Source organism: Melanostigma gelatinosum, assembly GCF_949748355.1.
Source record: "Melanostigma gelatinosum genome assembly, chromosome: 14".
Taxonomy (NCBI): Eukaryota; Metazoa; Chordata; class Actinopteri; order Perciformes; family Zoarcidae; genus Melanostigma; species Melanostigma gelatinosum.
The window spans coordinates 9,519,465-9,536,712 of NC_136647.1; the positions used below are offsets into that span (position 1 = coordinate 9,519,465).

The following is a 17,248-nucleotide window of genomic DNA, read 5'->3' on the forward strand; positions in this document are numbered from 1 at the left end:
GTTTGAATTGAGGATAATTTTCTATTGAAAAAAAAAGCTTCTCATTCATAATGGGTTCTTTTGTGAGTCCTACCTACAGTAAATAGCAATTTAATTCCTCTTTGGGTATTTCTATGAAATCTTTCTTGCTCACTTTGAACTCTGTACAACATGCTGGAAGACACAGATGCTGGATGTTGCCATTGATTGGGTGTGCCGACAGTATAGTGTATGCGTGGAAGTATGTGCGTGCATGTTTTTTGTTGGCTTTGGCAAGCTGAAATATATTTTCCAACTTAAGATCCTGTCGTCAAACCTCCGTTCTCAACCCACCCATTTCCTTCATTACTCCTGTATCCATCTCTCTTTCTTTTTTCTTTTTTTACTGCCTTCTCATTTGTTTCTGTTTTTTCTTTCATTGCTGCCACGTTTGTCTGGACTTGAGCTCCTGTCAAAATGTATTGCCATTCTACATCTGAAAATGAAAACATGTATTGTCTGCCATTTATTGTTCAGTTAAGAACATTATAATAGAGTTTCAATCTTTCATAAAGAGAAACCCAGCACATGTAATGTCTGCAAACAAGGTCCAGGCATTTATCTTCTTTGGTATTGGTGCATTTTTTCTCCGGCTTCACTTTCTATAGAACTGTAATACCACCGTTTAATACCACCACTCTTACAATACAAATAGCTAAAAACCACTGTCTCTTTTATGCAAGCATGATCTTAACCCTCACTGCACATCCTCTTTCCCCACATCAGACCAGCTGTCAACAACTTCATATTGAAAAAAGAACCACACATAATTGGTGTTTTGTGCTTTTTTGTGATCTGTTTATCTCATTAATTCATTCCATCCTGGATAGACAGTCCTGTCAGATTAGAGACATAATGCAGTCAAAGTGTAGCAAGGATGCATGCAATATGAATTTGCCCTTTTGTATAGAGATAAAAGGGCTTGGTCCCAGCTGTAACAGGAGACATGTCAGACATTCCCTGCCAAGTGTCTAGAGGTGAGGGGAGGGGCGCTCCCAACCTTTTTCTGGTACATAAAACTCACTTGTATTTGTAATGTCTCTGGGTGGTAGAGCCATTACAGAAACCGTCCTCTTTATGCGTCTCCTGAAGGGTCTGTATTTCAGACGTTCATCACTTTCCCATCTGACAGACTTTTATGGCTTGAGTTCAAATTTGTCTCCTTGTTTGAATTGTGTTGATGTAAATTATACGATGAAGGAAAGAGTTAAAGGCCCTGTGTGGTTTTGCTGTATTTTACTACCTGTTGAGTCACTACTGCCCAGCGAGCACTTCATTTAGATGATATACAAATAAAAAATTGTTAATGTTAATGTTAATGTTGGATATGCATTGTAGTTTTTGGACCTTCGTGTCCCTTTATCTTCCTTTCTTCACTGCAGAAATGTATTAATATCTGAGACACCCTGTTCTCGCTCACTGACAAACTCCCAAATAGGCTGCATCATTTATATATTGTATCCTGATAACATTGCTTTTAAGAGTGAAAACACAAAGCCATAACAAAGTCCAGAAGGAATCAATCCATCGGCGATTGAATAACGGCCTTGGCTTTCTTCCTGCGCAGAATCAGATTCTGTCTCATGTTTTGAGATGGCTTTCAGTTCAATTGCAGTGCAGAAGTAAAAAAGATTAAGCCAACCAGAGGTAAATTATCAACATTCATCATAAATTAGGGGGACATGTTTTCGAACTCTGCACCATAGAGAGGCCAATTGAACATGTATTTCATTACACAGTTCAGCGTTTGGTGCTGGGCTGTGAGGTGCAGCGCGGGGCTAGGAGTCAGTGTGAGCGCTTTTCTGTTTGCTGCATATGCACGGGTGCCTCAAGAGGATGAAAAACTGTGCAGGAGGGACCTCTCTTTTCATTTTTACGATTTTCCTAGAATCCTTCGGAGAGCGTGGAAAGACAGGCATGTTTATGAAGGTTTCCAGATGGTCCTGCCTGCACCCCCAGCTTTTCTTTTCAGTTCTCGGGCCATGAAGGATTAATCAAAGTCAGCGGCAGGGGCTGATGGCTAAACACTGTGGCTTTTGCTAACCGAGAGGAAACCCCTCTTCAACTCCAAGTCAGATTCAGCCCCGGGGCTACAGGGCCGAGGAAAGTTGAAACCCAAGGTTAAAAAAACCAAGCGAACTTAACTAATCCCTGGCCACATAAGTGCAAATAAACAAACTCTGTTTAGCAGAGCCGCTGATCTCCTCCATGGGTTAAAGGAATTTGTGTCCGACATCCAGCCAGGAAAGCAGAGTCAACCTTGACCAAAACACCTTAACTCTTGTCCCCTTTGTGATGTGGGGGATTGTGCTGCGTGATATGTATGGATTCTCTGTTAAAGACTTTAACGGAGTTTGATATCATTCTGGCCATGACTTAAATCCTTTGGCGGTGATTGAATGCATTCGCACTGCGAGGCAAGACGAGTATGAAACACAGAGATTAAGGTCTAAGGTTTCTCTTTAATCAACCGTTTTTAGCCTCACCATCACCGTCTCGCCTCTTGGGGATGCAGATGAAAGGTACTGTGTGTGGAAAGAGGATGACAACCAATAAAGAAACACAAAAGGGGAGTAAGAACAAAAACTGCTAATTTCCAAATAAGACAAAGCTATTTCAGTTAACAGTGCTGCCCACTGTTGTCCGTCCCTTAATTGTCACTTCAAAACACTATTTAGAGGAAACGATCCTTCAGTTGACAGGACTAACTGGAGCAGGTGGAACAGAAGAGATCAAGTAGGACAGACAGAATTTGTGTCTTGATTGCTTCGTGAAATAAATTGTTTGAATTACACAGTCTATGTGTGTGTGTGTGTATGTGTGGGGGGGGTGCATGACAGTGCAAGGTACTGTCTTTGTTGGACACATGCTGGAATCACTGCCGCATTAACCCGGCTGAACAGCTGCTCTACGTGGCAATGATTCACTACACATGTTATTATACCAACTGTCAACAGGAATTGCTGTGGTCTGTTCACAGCAGCCTCACCGTGTATGATCACAAATGAGTCCAACGCCGCTCACGTACAATAACTTGCTTCGGATAAAACAAACCAACGCAGCCCACATACAGTCAAACACAGATTGAGAAAAGACGTCAACTGCGAGTCTTTCAGAGGTCGCAGTCAGCGATTATGGAACATATATATGTAACCCTCAGAAACTTAAATCGTGTTTTTCATCCCCACCACACGTCCCTACATGCGATGCTCCTCTGTTGTTTGTATTTGTATCTCTAACCCTGTTAATAAATGTGAAGCCCTTGTCGTTAGTTTTAATCTGGAGTAAACATGTGGTGCAACCTGAGTAAACACTGTGTTGGCTGAGCCAGATCACTGGGTACAGGGTCTGCATGTACCTTTCCTTGTATGGGTTTTCTCATAAGTGACGACCGGCGATTTCTGTGGCAATTCTGTGATTCTTCCGATTTTCTGGTTTGTCATGTTAAAGTGCAATCAGACTCAAAACAAGGGGCCAAAAAAACCACTCAGGGTCACTACAACCTTTGCTATTTGTCCGTGGTTAGATTGTGGAGAGCCTTTTTATGTGAAAGCATCAAATGGGGAAGAGAGAGCGAGGAAGCATTTTGTGTTTCATTTCAAGTTTTCACTTCTACGTAACATGCACCATGTTTTTCAGTGGTTTTTCAGTCGGCAGATGGCTTTTCAATTCATTGTACAGTAATATTGTTTCTGGATAAGGATTTTGAAACAGAATGTTGTTCTTTGTTATTGCAAAAGATAACTTGTTTAAGGAACACATCGTTTACAACATATATGCCAGACGGGCACTTGGATAGTGCATAATCCAATCAACAATGGACAACTCACAAATCTAAGATTTGGCATCCTGAGTCCCTAATGTGGTTAAGTTTGTGGCACCAAAAGCACTTTGGTTACATTTAGGGAAAGCTTGTGTATTTGGTTGCTGCTACATCTCATGGAAACACATTAATATATATATATATATCTATTTTAAATTACCTGCTGATACACGCGCTGAAGTTCATCTTGATAGACTATTTACAGTATTTACTATGAAGACATGAAGACACTGGCTGCAGCACCAGACTCTCATACAGGAAGTCCATGGCATCTCTCAGGGTCGTCAACATTTTACTGCTGCTCAGCAGGTTTCTACATACTATTGTCAAGTTTTACAGGTTTATTATAAAACCTGAAGACGGCCCACCCGTGTGTTTTATAGATGCTCTGTGCATCCGTTTAGTTGCAGTTCCCTCGCTTTCGCCTCCAGCTGTTTGAATCAAAGAAGCCAAACTTTGACCTGTAAACTTGACATCATAATCTGAATGGTTGCTTCTCCACTTTGCTGATATTTTTCTGTTTGCCTTCAAGTTTTCAGTGATTTTGTGCTCGTAGACAAACTGAAGCAGAACTTTTCCTCACTCCTCCGTGCTACAACAGTGTGTCTGCTATGGGGGAGTAATGGGAGGACACAAAGGAAAGAAGGGAGAATGGCAGAGAAAAGGAGAAGAGAAGAAAAAAATTTGGACACTCTGTGTTGTGTCGAAGATTGGATGTCAGTTGGTGACTGCAGGCAAATAGATTGTTTTTATTGGGGTACGCGCCAACTAAAGCTCGTTGCATGTTAGTTGAATGTTTCTAAGTTGTGGGGAAAATGTTACAAATATCCGATCCTGTAGTGATGTGCAGACCAACACGTCATCATCCAAATAAAAACTCAAGTCTTTCTTTTCAGTCATGGAGAGTGACACGATTGTTTTGCAAAATTAAGTTGAGAAAATGTCTCCACAAACGCATTTTAGAACCACTGAGCTCCACCGACGTCTTTCTCTGCACGCTGAATTATCTGAGAGTATTCTACCTTAATGTGGTTCTGGATCATTCTGATCCCAAATGTCATGCACATCTGGCCAACGGAGTACAGTGGGTGGCCCGCTGAATATTTGAATGTTAATATAGAGATCAATGCCCAAGGAGCCGCTGTGTACAAAGGAACCTGTGACCTTAAAACAGACAAAAGTACAAGTTGCGGCTGGTTAGAATATATTTGGAGTTCAAAGAGCAAAAGCATTCGATCATGTAGCCTAGTCGTCAGAGTATCATTAGGAGGTTGTGCAATAAGCTATTTTGGGGGAACAATCACTTAAACTAAAATGCATTTCACCAGTGCATTCTGGGACGGGCCGCTGCCCCAGATAGGGATCAACGCAGCTTGTTTCGCTGCCTTTTGTGTGGCGTGTTTTACAGTTGAAGACTGCTCAAGGCTTCTATTTTGAGCGTAGGAGGTTTTTTTTTTTTTTTACAATGTGTTCAGGTTCCTTCCTCCCAACAGCTTTGTCTGATCTTTTTTTTTTTACGAGGCGTTTTTACACGCCAGCACTCCGAGCGAGAGGTCAGGTGTGACGATGAGGTAGTTCTGATTCACTGGTCGACTTGGAAATGTTTTCGGAACATTTCTTGAGGTGACAGCGGATGAGTGCTGTGTTATGTTGAAAAGATTGAAACGTCTTGAGGGAACTTCAGCAGAAGAATAACATGACAGCGTATGACTTATTGTACCATAACAAATACAACACCTTTTTGACTCCAACAACAGAAGTTCAGAAATAAATCACAATTCATACCAGCGCGTCTCATCCGATTAAACCAGCTGCAGATTTATTTATTTATTTTCTTTGGATGGCTAATAGGAAACCTGTATGTCTGCCAGAGCAGGAAGTTGACATCCTTTTTTTGGGATTATAGGTAATTTAATAAGACATGACGTTTCTAATTTTAGTTTAAATGTCGTGTTTGGATTATGCAAAGCGCTGACTCATACCGGCAAGTGAAGCTCACGCGGGTGTCATCTGTTTGCTTTGTTATGCTAAATAGCACGGGAATTAACCTCTGTTGTTTTAGCTAAACCGGGCGTGTGCGTGTGAGCGAGGCAGAGCGCACTTCTCCAGCCAGAGGAGCGAGTCAAACCGACTTCTTCAAGCGTGTAACAAATGAGAGCTGTGGAATCTATTCACAGCCAATGGCCCAGCTGAGTGAAATCCTGCTGCAAACGTCTTGTCACAACATCCTGCATGACACGAGCATCAAGCTGCCGAAGCTGGTGTAATTGTAAAGCTCCTGCGATCTGCTTTATTCCCACCAACACCTTATGCTAAGGTGCTAATAGCGCACACAGTCTGCAATCATGTGTCGACATCTGACGTACGGAGCACACTCCTCCCTCCTCGAGCCCAATGCTGCCACTGCGCACCTCTCTCAGCACTCCCCTCCCTTCAGATGTCCCTGCTTTGGTCCCGATAAGCAGACTTCATCCCAAACATATTATATCTATTCAGGCGGGGTGGATTAAGTGCAGATACATGACATTTCGGGCCATTCCAAGGACCTGAGTCAACGTGTAAACAACTCCTACGCTATGTCAGGGAAATATTTATCTCTCCTCATAGAACTTCTTGAGGTCGTGTCAACATTGCTTCCAGGCACAATTACATTTGTGGATGGAAAACGAAGAGTTCTTCTGGAAATACAAGTGCATAATATGAGTAAAGCGGGGAATACTTGTAGAGTATGCAAGACTATCATACTGATAAAAATAACAAGCAAGTTCATATTGAAGGAAAACCCTGTGTGTGATCATGTATCATGATGCCTCTATGTTTTCTTCCTAAAATCATCATCGTTAAGAAAGTAAAATTGACAATTTTTCTGTGTTTTTTTTCCTTCAGTAACCACAACGCCATCTCCAGGCTCAGGCCACGCCAGAAGATGCAACGACACAGAGAAGGCCTACTGTGTGAATGGCGGCGACTGTTACTTCATACATGGTATAAATCAGCTCTCCTGCAAGTAAGTTACCGCCTTTTGCTTTTGCATTCGCCTCGATAGTTTAACTTTCACTGTCAACCTTTCTTCCTTTGTGCCGCAGTCTTAATGAGAACTCCTTTCGTGATGTTTTTGCTCTTGTAATGTTCCTAACCTCACTTTTATTTGATCCTGCTGTTTATTTTCCTGATAGCACTTGATTTCCGCTCTTCTTTCTTTTCAGCAGCAGCAGCAACACATCACAGGAAAATGCTGCCAGTCTGCCTAACTACCCACCTGTTGTGTATTTTAACACTAATAATGGAGTGAGGCGGTGGTGTGCTCATCCTTTTAAGTCATGTTTAGTGTACAGGAGGGCTGCCCATGAAAAGCCTTTTTAAAATGTCATGAGTCACTGGTTTAGAGAGCAAATATTTATGCTTGTTGGAGGCCCCCAGTGAGGTAAATAGAATCATTGCTTACATTTGAGATCCTTGGCAGAAGGGATCAAGACCCGTGTGTAAAGTGCACTGAAGCGACCTTGTATCTCTGCTTTCCAGGAAATAACAGGTTGACATCATCACTTCTTTTAACTTTGAGATTTACATTTCAGTTTGCATTCGACTCGAGGTGAAGAGACATTATTTGGCACAGTCTTCAGGAGGAGTTTAAAATCAACAGTTTTCCTTCTGTTTAAAAAAAACAACAGATTTTGAGAGTAAAGTGTGTCGCGATGCATTGATTCAGTCAGTATTTATCTCTTAGAAATTTTGATAATCAATCTGTCATTTGTCATTTTTAAAACAAAAGTTCCAAATGTGAATATTGGCTGTTTTCCTCAGTCTTCCATCATATTACACTTAATATCTTTGGGTTTTGGACTATAGGTGGAACAAAACAAGCCATTTGAATATGTCAACTTGTGCTTTTGGGAATTGCGATTGACAGTCTTAGATATTTTATGACATTTTACAGACCAAAAGATATCAACTTAGTTCAGACAATAATTGTCAGATGAACTTATAACAGAAAATGTGCACATTATCTCTCGTCATGGTTGTCATAGATTCTGTTGCTTGTTCTGTTCCACCATATGTCACGATGGCATAAGTCCTCTGGCTGGTTTGATATAGAACTGAAACACTGGCGAGGCTTCTGTGCCCAGTTGGCCCAAGGAAGAATGCTCGACAAGCAATGAGGACAATGGCTGTAACAGCCGTTCAATACGCTGTGTACAAATTGGAGGCAGCAATAACTCAATTGCTGCGGCTAATTCACTCAAGGCCGGGGCATGGGTCCAGAAAAGTTGGATAATGCAGTGAAGGCCTGCAGGGATTTGTTGCCCCCACAGCCATCTCATTCAATATAGGCCAGGCGTCAGTGGGTATTACTCACTGGCTAAACAAGTCCTGCAGACAGCAAGCCCTACTTTAATGCCCTGCTCGTTCACTTTGAAGTGTACATTTTGTTTTAGGGAGACGTCAGGTTAATACACGACCCAAGTAACTCACTCACATGTTTTCTGATGAGTTCCTTCTGGTTATGACTTGTAAAACAGGAATTTAGCCTCATTTGAACATATCAATCATAACAATGAACATAAGAATGTCTTAACATTTAGTAAAATCTTCTTCAGTACTATATATCTGACATGTTATCTATATGGGTCTGTATGGTGGGACGGGGAGTCATGATTGATTTATTGAACTTTCGATAGATTACCTCTGTCTGGGACTTGAGAGAGCAATGGGTTGTGTAACTCTACTGTATATACAGTATGTAGAATATAACTGTAGGTCCTGCTTCACGTCTCCTCACACATGGTAAAACCTTCAGCTTTTTCCCTCCTAAATGTTTATTTGTGATCAAAGAATAATCAACAATGACAGTGATTTATTTGAAACTAAAGATAAAAAGAATGCTAATCGAGTTTGCAGCTGCGCCACTGCGGGCATGTGCACGCTCATCTGATTTTTAAATGATGCGGTGGCGGTTTATTTCTTTCATCTTTCAGCCAAGTTCCCTTGGTCTAGGTGGTGCTATCCCGCTCAGTTAAACACCATCGCTCAGGATGAGTAATTTAATGCTGAATGTTATGGTGCTCCTGGGAGGCGTTGTGTGAAACCAGTAAATCACGAGCAATGACCTTTGTTGGACTGGTGGTCTCGTTGTGAATGTGAGTGGAATGTCGGTGCCCCTAAAAGACCAACTGCCCATCCTAATGGGATTATAATAAGGAAATATGGTTTGGCTCAACGCACTTGATGGTGCCGACGCAGTAGTCTGTGTGCAGCTACAAAAATACATACAAACTACAGGTCACAACATTTCTTCTTGACTCTGATTTATATCTCAAACCACATTTGAAGAGAGCTGTCCAGTCATGTTTTCCCTTTGAAGAGATCTCCAGAATGACGTTGCTGTTTTAGAACTGGAAATTCAGGATTGTGTTTCTTCTTGATTTGACCACTTTACCTCCCTGTCCTTTGGTATCGGCCAGGTTATGAACACATACCAGGCTCTCGACAGGCACCAGGAGAAGAAAGCACATTCGGTTTTCTAGGTTTGAGTTATTAATCATATAGCAGTGTATTGTTTATTTACAGATACCTTGAACTTATTTCTTCACATATACTAATGATCATTTCTCTCATCCCCCAAAAATACAGACTGCGCTCTATATATGACTTTATATATATATATATATATATATATATCATTTGAAACCTGTTTTTGTAAACATGCCTTTTGTTTCCTTTTTTATTTTGACACATCATTTTTTTAATCGTTATATTTTGTAGTATACTGTGGGTCACTTTGAGGAGCAGTTTTTTGTTTCTATTGCTTTTCTTTTCCCTTTTTAAAAAAAAAAGTCCCGACGGTAAAAATGTTTATTGGTTGTTAATAATGTATTACTTCATTTTTTATTGAAATATGATCGCTTGTCCACATTCATCACTGGAGTTGGATCGTCTTTGGACCTGACACAGTTTCTTGCTGTATCCATATGGCTTCATGACATTCACCATTATGTTTGGAAGGATTTAAACCCAGAATATTTACAGTGCACATCACTTCCTGTGTTTTCTCTTTTCATAACACTTGTCTGCTCCTTCCCAGATGTCCGGATGGATACTTCGGCCCACGATGCTTACAGACTGAACCACTGCGGTTGTACATGCCCAATCCTTTCAAAAGTATGTCCACTTGATATGAGCAGCTGAGAACAGAGACACAGTTGTCACTGGATTACCTCTGTGGACTCCTGCTGCACCCCCCCAGTTCTCTTCCTCTTTCTCCTCCTCTTTCTCCTTCTCAGGTCAACACGCATTGAGCTGTGCACTACACCATGTACACGGTGGTGTCATCCATGGGAACACTCTGCTTCTGCTGTCTGTAGTGGTGCTGTTGTTCTAATTCTCTCTCTCTCTCTCCCCCCCTCCTTCCCTCCCTCTTCACCTTTTCTTACGCATACTCTCCTTTTCACTCCACCCTTGCCTTCTCTCTCTTCCTGTTTTCTTCCTCTTTCTCACTCCACCACCCTCCTCCTCCCTCTCTTTTTGTGGCTTTGTTTCTTTCCATCAGGTGTCCAAATGACTTTACTGGTGATCGCTGTCAAACCTACGTTATGGCCAGTTTCTACCGTATGTCAATTTCCTCTTGTGTCACTCTGTCAGACTGTCTTTGTGCCATGCGTGCATGCTGGGTGTAGAGAGATTGCATTCATTTCCTGTTATTACCTAATAGTGTAGTAGCGTCTGTGACTTTCCAATGACTCATTCACAAGTTGGCATAGTTCCGTACAGTCTGTTATTGTGTTTGGTCTGCATGTGATATTGTGTGCCCTTTAACTCGCAGTGTGTTGCATGCACACTCTCAGAATACGAGCTGATAGTTAGTTTGACGGCAACAAGTAGGCGGCTGAATTTCGACGCTCTGTCTGTGGAAGTTGATTGGCACAAAGTCAGCTGCATGTAACAACACAGTCAAATGGCAAAACACTGAAACCCTAGCTTTATCTTACTAACTAATGATGCTTGTTCATGCAATCAGCCGCAAACACAAGCATGTCCAATCCTATTGGAGCTGATAGAGAGCTGGGTCTGAACAATTAGCATTACGTAATAGGCATGTCAAATGACTGAATGACTGAAGTGGTGCAACAAGATAAGTCATGTAGGATTTCTCCATGAATATAGTAGTGTGAAAATGTGCATCTATGTAGGTCCTACAATAGCCAGCATGACACAATTCCACTCATTCTTGATTGATATGAGTTTATCTTAAACATCAAAGTGAAAAAAAAATCATCATGCTGGTGTTCTTGCTCAGTGGTTCAGTTTATATAAGTAGAATATACACGCACAAACAGGCACACAGACGTGTTTTGTTCACTTTTCTAATCAGCTGCATAACTTCCTCAAAGACCTCAGTTTCATAAACGCCAGCGAATTCTGCACATTGCGTTCGGTGCTAACTTTGCTTCAGAAGTACAGCAACAAAATGGCGCTCTCACAGCAGACAACCTCAGCAACGAGTTCATGTGCTGCACTCGAGTGCCCTGTGAAAAAGAGCTTTGCCTGGGGTAAGAGAAGCCAACCCTGCACCCGTCCACACGGCAACTTCAGAAAACACATCAATCAACTGTACAATTATACAACGCATAGATGAAGCTTTGTGGAGAACTACGCCTTGTTGATCTTCCCTTGAAGCTTTTCTGGAAAACCATCCACTATTACCTGTTATCTGATTATATATCTATGAAGGAAGCATATACAGCACCAGGTTAAAGATACTGTATGGTAATAATATATCATTAAATGCAAAGCCTACTTACTGCATATTTGTCAGCGTCATGTCTTTGCAAGCACATGTGGGTCCCATTCGATGTAACGTTACAGTTGAACAACTAACTGCATCTGCTTTTGGAGTCGCCTGATGTTGCCAACAGAGTCTCATCCCTGTAGGCTGACTTGTAGAGCGCACACATACTGTTTGTTGTACGTTAGCTCGGGGTACAATGTGAAAACCCCCTTCTTAACTGCAAGTCGTTTTATCTCACATTAAGTCGTAATGCACTGTGCTGAAAGTGCTTGTTTTTTTGGCAGAGCAGACAGTGCTGTGTGGGAGCTACACAGTGTTCTGCATTCTGTCTAACTTCAGTGCAGCTGTGCGACTGCATCACGGACATTTATTTCCAGTTCTCATCCAGCCACATGAACACAGAACAGGCTTTGATTACTTAGTTTACATGTGTATGCGCTCAAATCAATAAACTGACTATTTGTAGGCTTAGATGGATTCGATTAGATGAAGTATGTTTTCTTTAGTGTATAATCACCTGAAAATAAGAATCCTTGTTTTTTTGTCACTTTAGAATGAGCCAACTGACTAACTAACTAACTACATGGAGAGCAGGTCCTCTTCACCATGTTTCTACAGTCGCCATGTTTCTACAGTAGCCCAGAACGGACAAACCAAACGCTGGCTCTAGATAGGGCCAATTGCGTTTTCATGTCTTTGCGTCCGCCAACGTAGTTCTCCTATACGACTGGCACACAGGGAGAAGTTTCAGTTGGTTGCAATTTGCAAACTAACCGGTCAACACATGCTCACTCCTAACTCGTCAAATATCGACGCTCGGTCAACGGCCCTAAGCTTCAAATGATGATGCTCCACGCACCTTTAAAAAGATTTGAAAGAACAGAGTGAAAACCATCAGATCTAATGTCCTCTGATTAAACGATCATCTATCAAGAACGTGCATGTAATGTTGTATTTTAGGCATCACCGCTTATATTAAAGGCTGTAATTTGAAATAGAAAAGCCTCCACTCCAGTCCAAGTGTATGATGTAATATCATCTCATTGGTTAGAAAATGCACTTCCACGTTAGAAATCAGGTTTCTGAAAGCCACATTCAGACATGATAGATGTGATGGATGTCGGCTTTAAAGTGAGCTTTATTTTTTTGGAAAACGTTAAGTCGTTAATGGCCTCCCACATATTTCACATTTTCTACTCAGTTGAGGAGAATAAATCACATATTCTCTCAAAGAGCAGGCACACATGCACACACATCCATGTACTTAAAGACCCACCTCCTGGAGGGGCGCCTCCCATCCCCGGGAGATACCAAAGAGAAGGAGGATGGCTTCTACTCCTCAGCCATAAGGGCTTGGCTTTACAAGAGCATGTTGTCACAAGAACAGCTGGGACTTACTTCAACTCAAGCAAAGAGAGTGAGCTGCCAGAGTTATGGACTCAGCTGGTTGGTGTAGCCTCCCTCTGGTCTCACTCTGCCACATGATGTAAAGTCTATCTATAATGCTTGTTATTCAGGGTGATTATACCGATACTGTACAGATACACTCCTTTTAACTTGCCTGTTCATGTGATGGGTGTGTTCGGGAACTGACAGCGTAGCGTTTTTAGAAAGCGGAAAACTGAAATCACATGTAATCTCAGCAGATGACGCATATTTTCCCCATACATAATGATAGTGGCTTTGCGCCCAATGTCTCCTATTCCCATTAGGAGATTTAGTTTAGGTATGTGATGAAATAGCACTTTTAAAACCTGAAACCTCGTTAAAAAAATCACGAAATAAAGTCAGGAGAAAGAAACAATACCAAGGGACTGAGTTGAGACATACAGCAGATAGAAACTGCTCACAAGAGGAACATCCAGAGCCAAACTCAAGAAATGTGGTTATTATTTATATTATATTCATAATTTAAATTTGAGTAGTGTAGCCATAGTTTCGTGTAGTGTGGTTTGAGTGTGTGTTGCATGCTGTGAGTGTGTTCTCGTCTTTACTGACCACTGACAAGTGTTTGTTGCCTCAGTTGCCGTAATGCCTATTTTTGTTTGCTCCACTTTATGTTAGAAGGTGCCACTCTCTTAACCTGGTCTTTTGTTTCTTTTTGTTTTTCTTCCAACTGTCAACCCTCTGCAATGGCAGAGCATCTTGGGATTGAATTTATGGGTATGGAACAATCCGTTTTTCCTCTCAGGCCTAGCATAGCTACTAAATAGATGTCCTTCGTTTTGACTTGCTCCCGTTCCGTCTGTGGTGTGAACTGTTAATCATATCGTCCCTCGATTAACCAATCAATCTCTCAGCCGATCGTACCATAACTCATTATAATGACAAACCCTCAGCCGATGCAACTGATCCTCATCAATCATTATTAACATGTATGTCATCACCTGCACTTCTCATATGGAAAAGTAGAACTATTAACAGTTTCCCTCTCACTCACAGTAGAATACTTTCCTTTTTGGACTGATTTTTGGTTTCTCATTCCGTCTGTAACAAGCATTATGTATCATGTTTGTGTCACCTGATGTCTTTTCTCAATCTTCAACTCCATCCGATCCTTTTAGTCTCATGCCTAGTAGTCTTTTCCTTTTGATATGCCATCTCTTTTCTTTTTGTTTGTGTGTTATTTCGTTTCTTGCATCACCCCGTCGTTAGCATAGCAAAATGTAATTGTGAAATACAATACCTATGTTCCTGGCTTGAATTACCCTTCAAGGAGTAGATGCTGTGATGTGAGCATGCAATGCTATATTTAGAACCTAAACTCATGTTGTCTTCTATCTGCCGCTATTTCCATCCTCCTTCATTGTTAGCTCTTGTTTCCTGCTACCTTTTTCCAGAAAAGTGCTTCAGTGGTTGAGAGTGTAGAATAAATGCTAAAGGGCGTCATTTCACAGCTCGTGTAATTATACGAGTACATTTTAGTACTGGACCACATTGTGTTGTCATACCAGCAGTAATACCATTTCTGAATAATATTTATTTACTGTGTCAGAAACAAAAGTCTGTCTCAACCTCACACAAGCTCTTCTCTGGTAAAGGAAAAAAAGCTTCAGTCAAGATTTCTCTAATTTCATATTTAATATTTCATGAAAAAATCACTTGCATCATAAATTACTGTAATATAAGATCTAATAACTGTGCTTACTGAATGCCTGAGCAGATGAAGACTTCTATCAGTAAATGAGAATCATGTCAATAATTGCACATTTCGATATCACGTGTGCATTGGTGCTATACTGCACAGTGTGCAGGTTCTACTGGTCATCCATTAGGGGCCCAAACTTTTATAGTACAGTATATCATTTGAGATTACTTCATTTTTTGGAGTATACAGTTGCTTAAGAGATTAGTCAAACTCTTGCTGAGCCCCTGCCCTAAGCCACACTGCAGTCCGCAACAGTTCCTGTTGTATTTGTGGTTATTAGCGAGGAAAGGTTAGACTGTGTAGAGAGTTGTCAGAGAAGGGACGATGAAGCTTCATACCGCTCCGCATTATTAATAGAAAATATGTAGATTTACAGACAAAAAAAGTGGGAACCTGCACCTTTAAGAAACTAATGTTTTTTTTTCCTGTTATTTCTCTCACTGTGTGCATGTAATGTGTATGTGTGTTTGTGTGTGTGTGTGTGTGTTTGTGTGTGTGCGTCTGTGCATTTGTGGGTGTGATGTTGACAGAGGCAGAGGAACTCTACCAGAAAAGAGTCCTGACAATCACGGGTATTTGTGTGGCTCTGTTGGTGGTGGGCATCGTGTGTGTGGTTGCCTACTGTAAAACCAAGTAAGTCCTGCTGATAAATGGATCAGCATCGCATTTCCTTTCAGATTTCTATCATGACCTGCATTTTATTAGGAAAAAACTGTGTCGTCAAGCTGCTGCCGCACTGTTTGCAGTGCCTGTAATACTGTAATAATATAGATTAGTGTGTTTACTGTTTTAAAATGCATCCTTTTTATCTAGTTAGATGTAGTTTTTAATAGTTATTTTAGTTGTTACTTCAAGTAAAAACAAAACATCATGTGAAATCAATACTTAAGGCATCTAAACAAAAAAACGTGAGAGAGAATGACCGAGATTTGCTCAACAGGAAACAAAGAAAGAAGATGCACAATCATCTGCGACAAAACATGTGTCCAGAACATCCCAATCGTAACCTTGCTAACGGACCCAATCACCCAGGACCAGGCCCAGAGGAAATCCCAATGGTGGACGTGAGTTTCTGAAAAGATTCCTAACGTTATTAAAGTAAACGCACACCCAATGGTTTCATGCTCAGTTATATAATCGAAGCTTTTTTTTCACCTTTTTTTTTTTTTCCATCTGCCAAATGCATTTTTCCCGACACAGTACATATCAAAGAATGTCCCTGCAACTGAGCGAGTCATACGGCATGCAACGGAGGGCTCGTTCCCTGCCAGCCATACCTCTTCCAGATCTCACAACTCTTCCACACGAGCCCATTCATCAACTCACAGGTAAGCATGCACCATACAGTCATTGTGTTTGCCCTCGTGCCTACCTCAAATTCAGCACTATCCTTTTATATGAATACACAATCGCACACAAACCCATTGATTGATTCGGTTAATTGGGTAAATGCCCGCCCTGTGCAAACAGGTGCATGGCTTGTTAAGCTTCATTTTTTTCAAAAAAGAATCATACTGGGACACGCTGGGGTGTGTGCGTCTTAACACATTCTTTTTATTTTTTAGACAAGAGGAACGGACATGGAGCCTGGAACATTCTGACAGCATCCTCTCTGACTCGCCGGGAATGATGTCATCATCCGTGGGGACCAGTAAATGCAGCAGTCCTGCGTGCATGGCGGCACGGGCCCGGCGCGCTGCAAACTGTGGCTATTCTGACCCCCATCGGCCGGGCCTGCAGTACAGAGAATCCTTTGACTCGCTGGGAGACTCTCCGCACAGCGACAGGTGGGAAACAGGCCTGTGAGGCCGATATGGCACTGGGTTTGTCGTGAACATTTTGAGAATCCTCTAGAGGCCAGTTAGGGCACTCTGAGGAACTCAGTGGAAACTGACACACAGCAGATGATGAAATACGCTGAGGTAGGCAAGAGTGAAAGACAGTACTTCTTTCAATGGGAACTCGTACAGTTACGAAAACATTATCCCATGGCCAGTTTGCAATTCTGATTGGTTAGCGTTCCCTTTCATTTTCCTGAAGGAACAATGTGACATTTTGGGAAATACACTTATTTTCCATGTTGTCCAGAATTTGTTTTGTCTCTGCATCACAGAAAAAGGTCAGTATGAATTTATTCCAGCTTAGCACAGAGAGTAGAAGCAAGAAGAAGCAGTTAGTTAGTCTGTCAGAAGTGAGGAAATATGTCTTTCAACAACCCTATATGTATCCTGAGGCTATTTCCGTACTGAAGCCACAGAGATATTAATCTTCTCATCTGGGCAAGGTAGCAAAGCACATTTCCCAAAAGGTTGGAATGCTCCTTCAACACAAACTAGAACATGTCAGCTCAAACACAATTGATTCACTCTAAATAATGTGCTTCCAGGTCTTCAGGCTCTCTCCTTTAGTAGTAGTTAATGACACCCATGGAAAATGGCCCAGTTAGGTAGAGGAAGTCTGTCTTTGTTGACCC

At 41.5% G+C, this 17,248-nt stretch overlaps 1 protein-coding gene across 2 annotated transcripts in view; it reads left to right on the forward strand.

Annotated features, from left to right (window-relative positions):
- Positions 1-17,248, forward strand: part of nrg2a (neuregulin 2a) — a 45,622-nt gene that overhangs the window by 22,559 nt on the left and 5,815 nt on the right. Inside the window, exons 4-10 of one of the 2 annotated variants that reach the window (XM_079283919.1) lie at positions 6,728-6,848; positions 10,389-10,447; positions 13,767-13,790; positions 15,306-15,408; positions 15,716-15,839; positions 15,976-16,103; positions 16,341-16,562. In XM_079283919.1, the coding sequence (XP_079140045.1) occupies positions 6,728-6,848; positions 10,389-10,447; positions 13,767-13,790; positions 15,306-15,408; positions 15,716-15,839; positions 15,976-16,103; positions 16,341-16,562 (781 nt within the window). Of the gene's footprint in view, positions 1-6,727; positions 6,849-9,923; positions 10,001-10,388; positions 10,448-13,766; positions 13,791-15,305; positions 15,409-15,715; positions 15,840-15,975; positions 16,104-16,340; positions 16,563-17,248 lie in introns of both variants that reach the window. The other variant, XM_079283920.1, reaches the window with a different exon arrangement.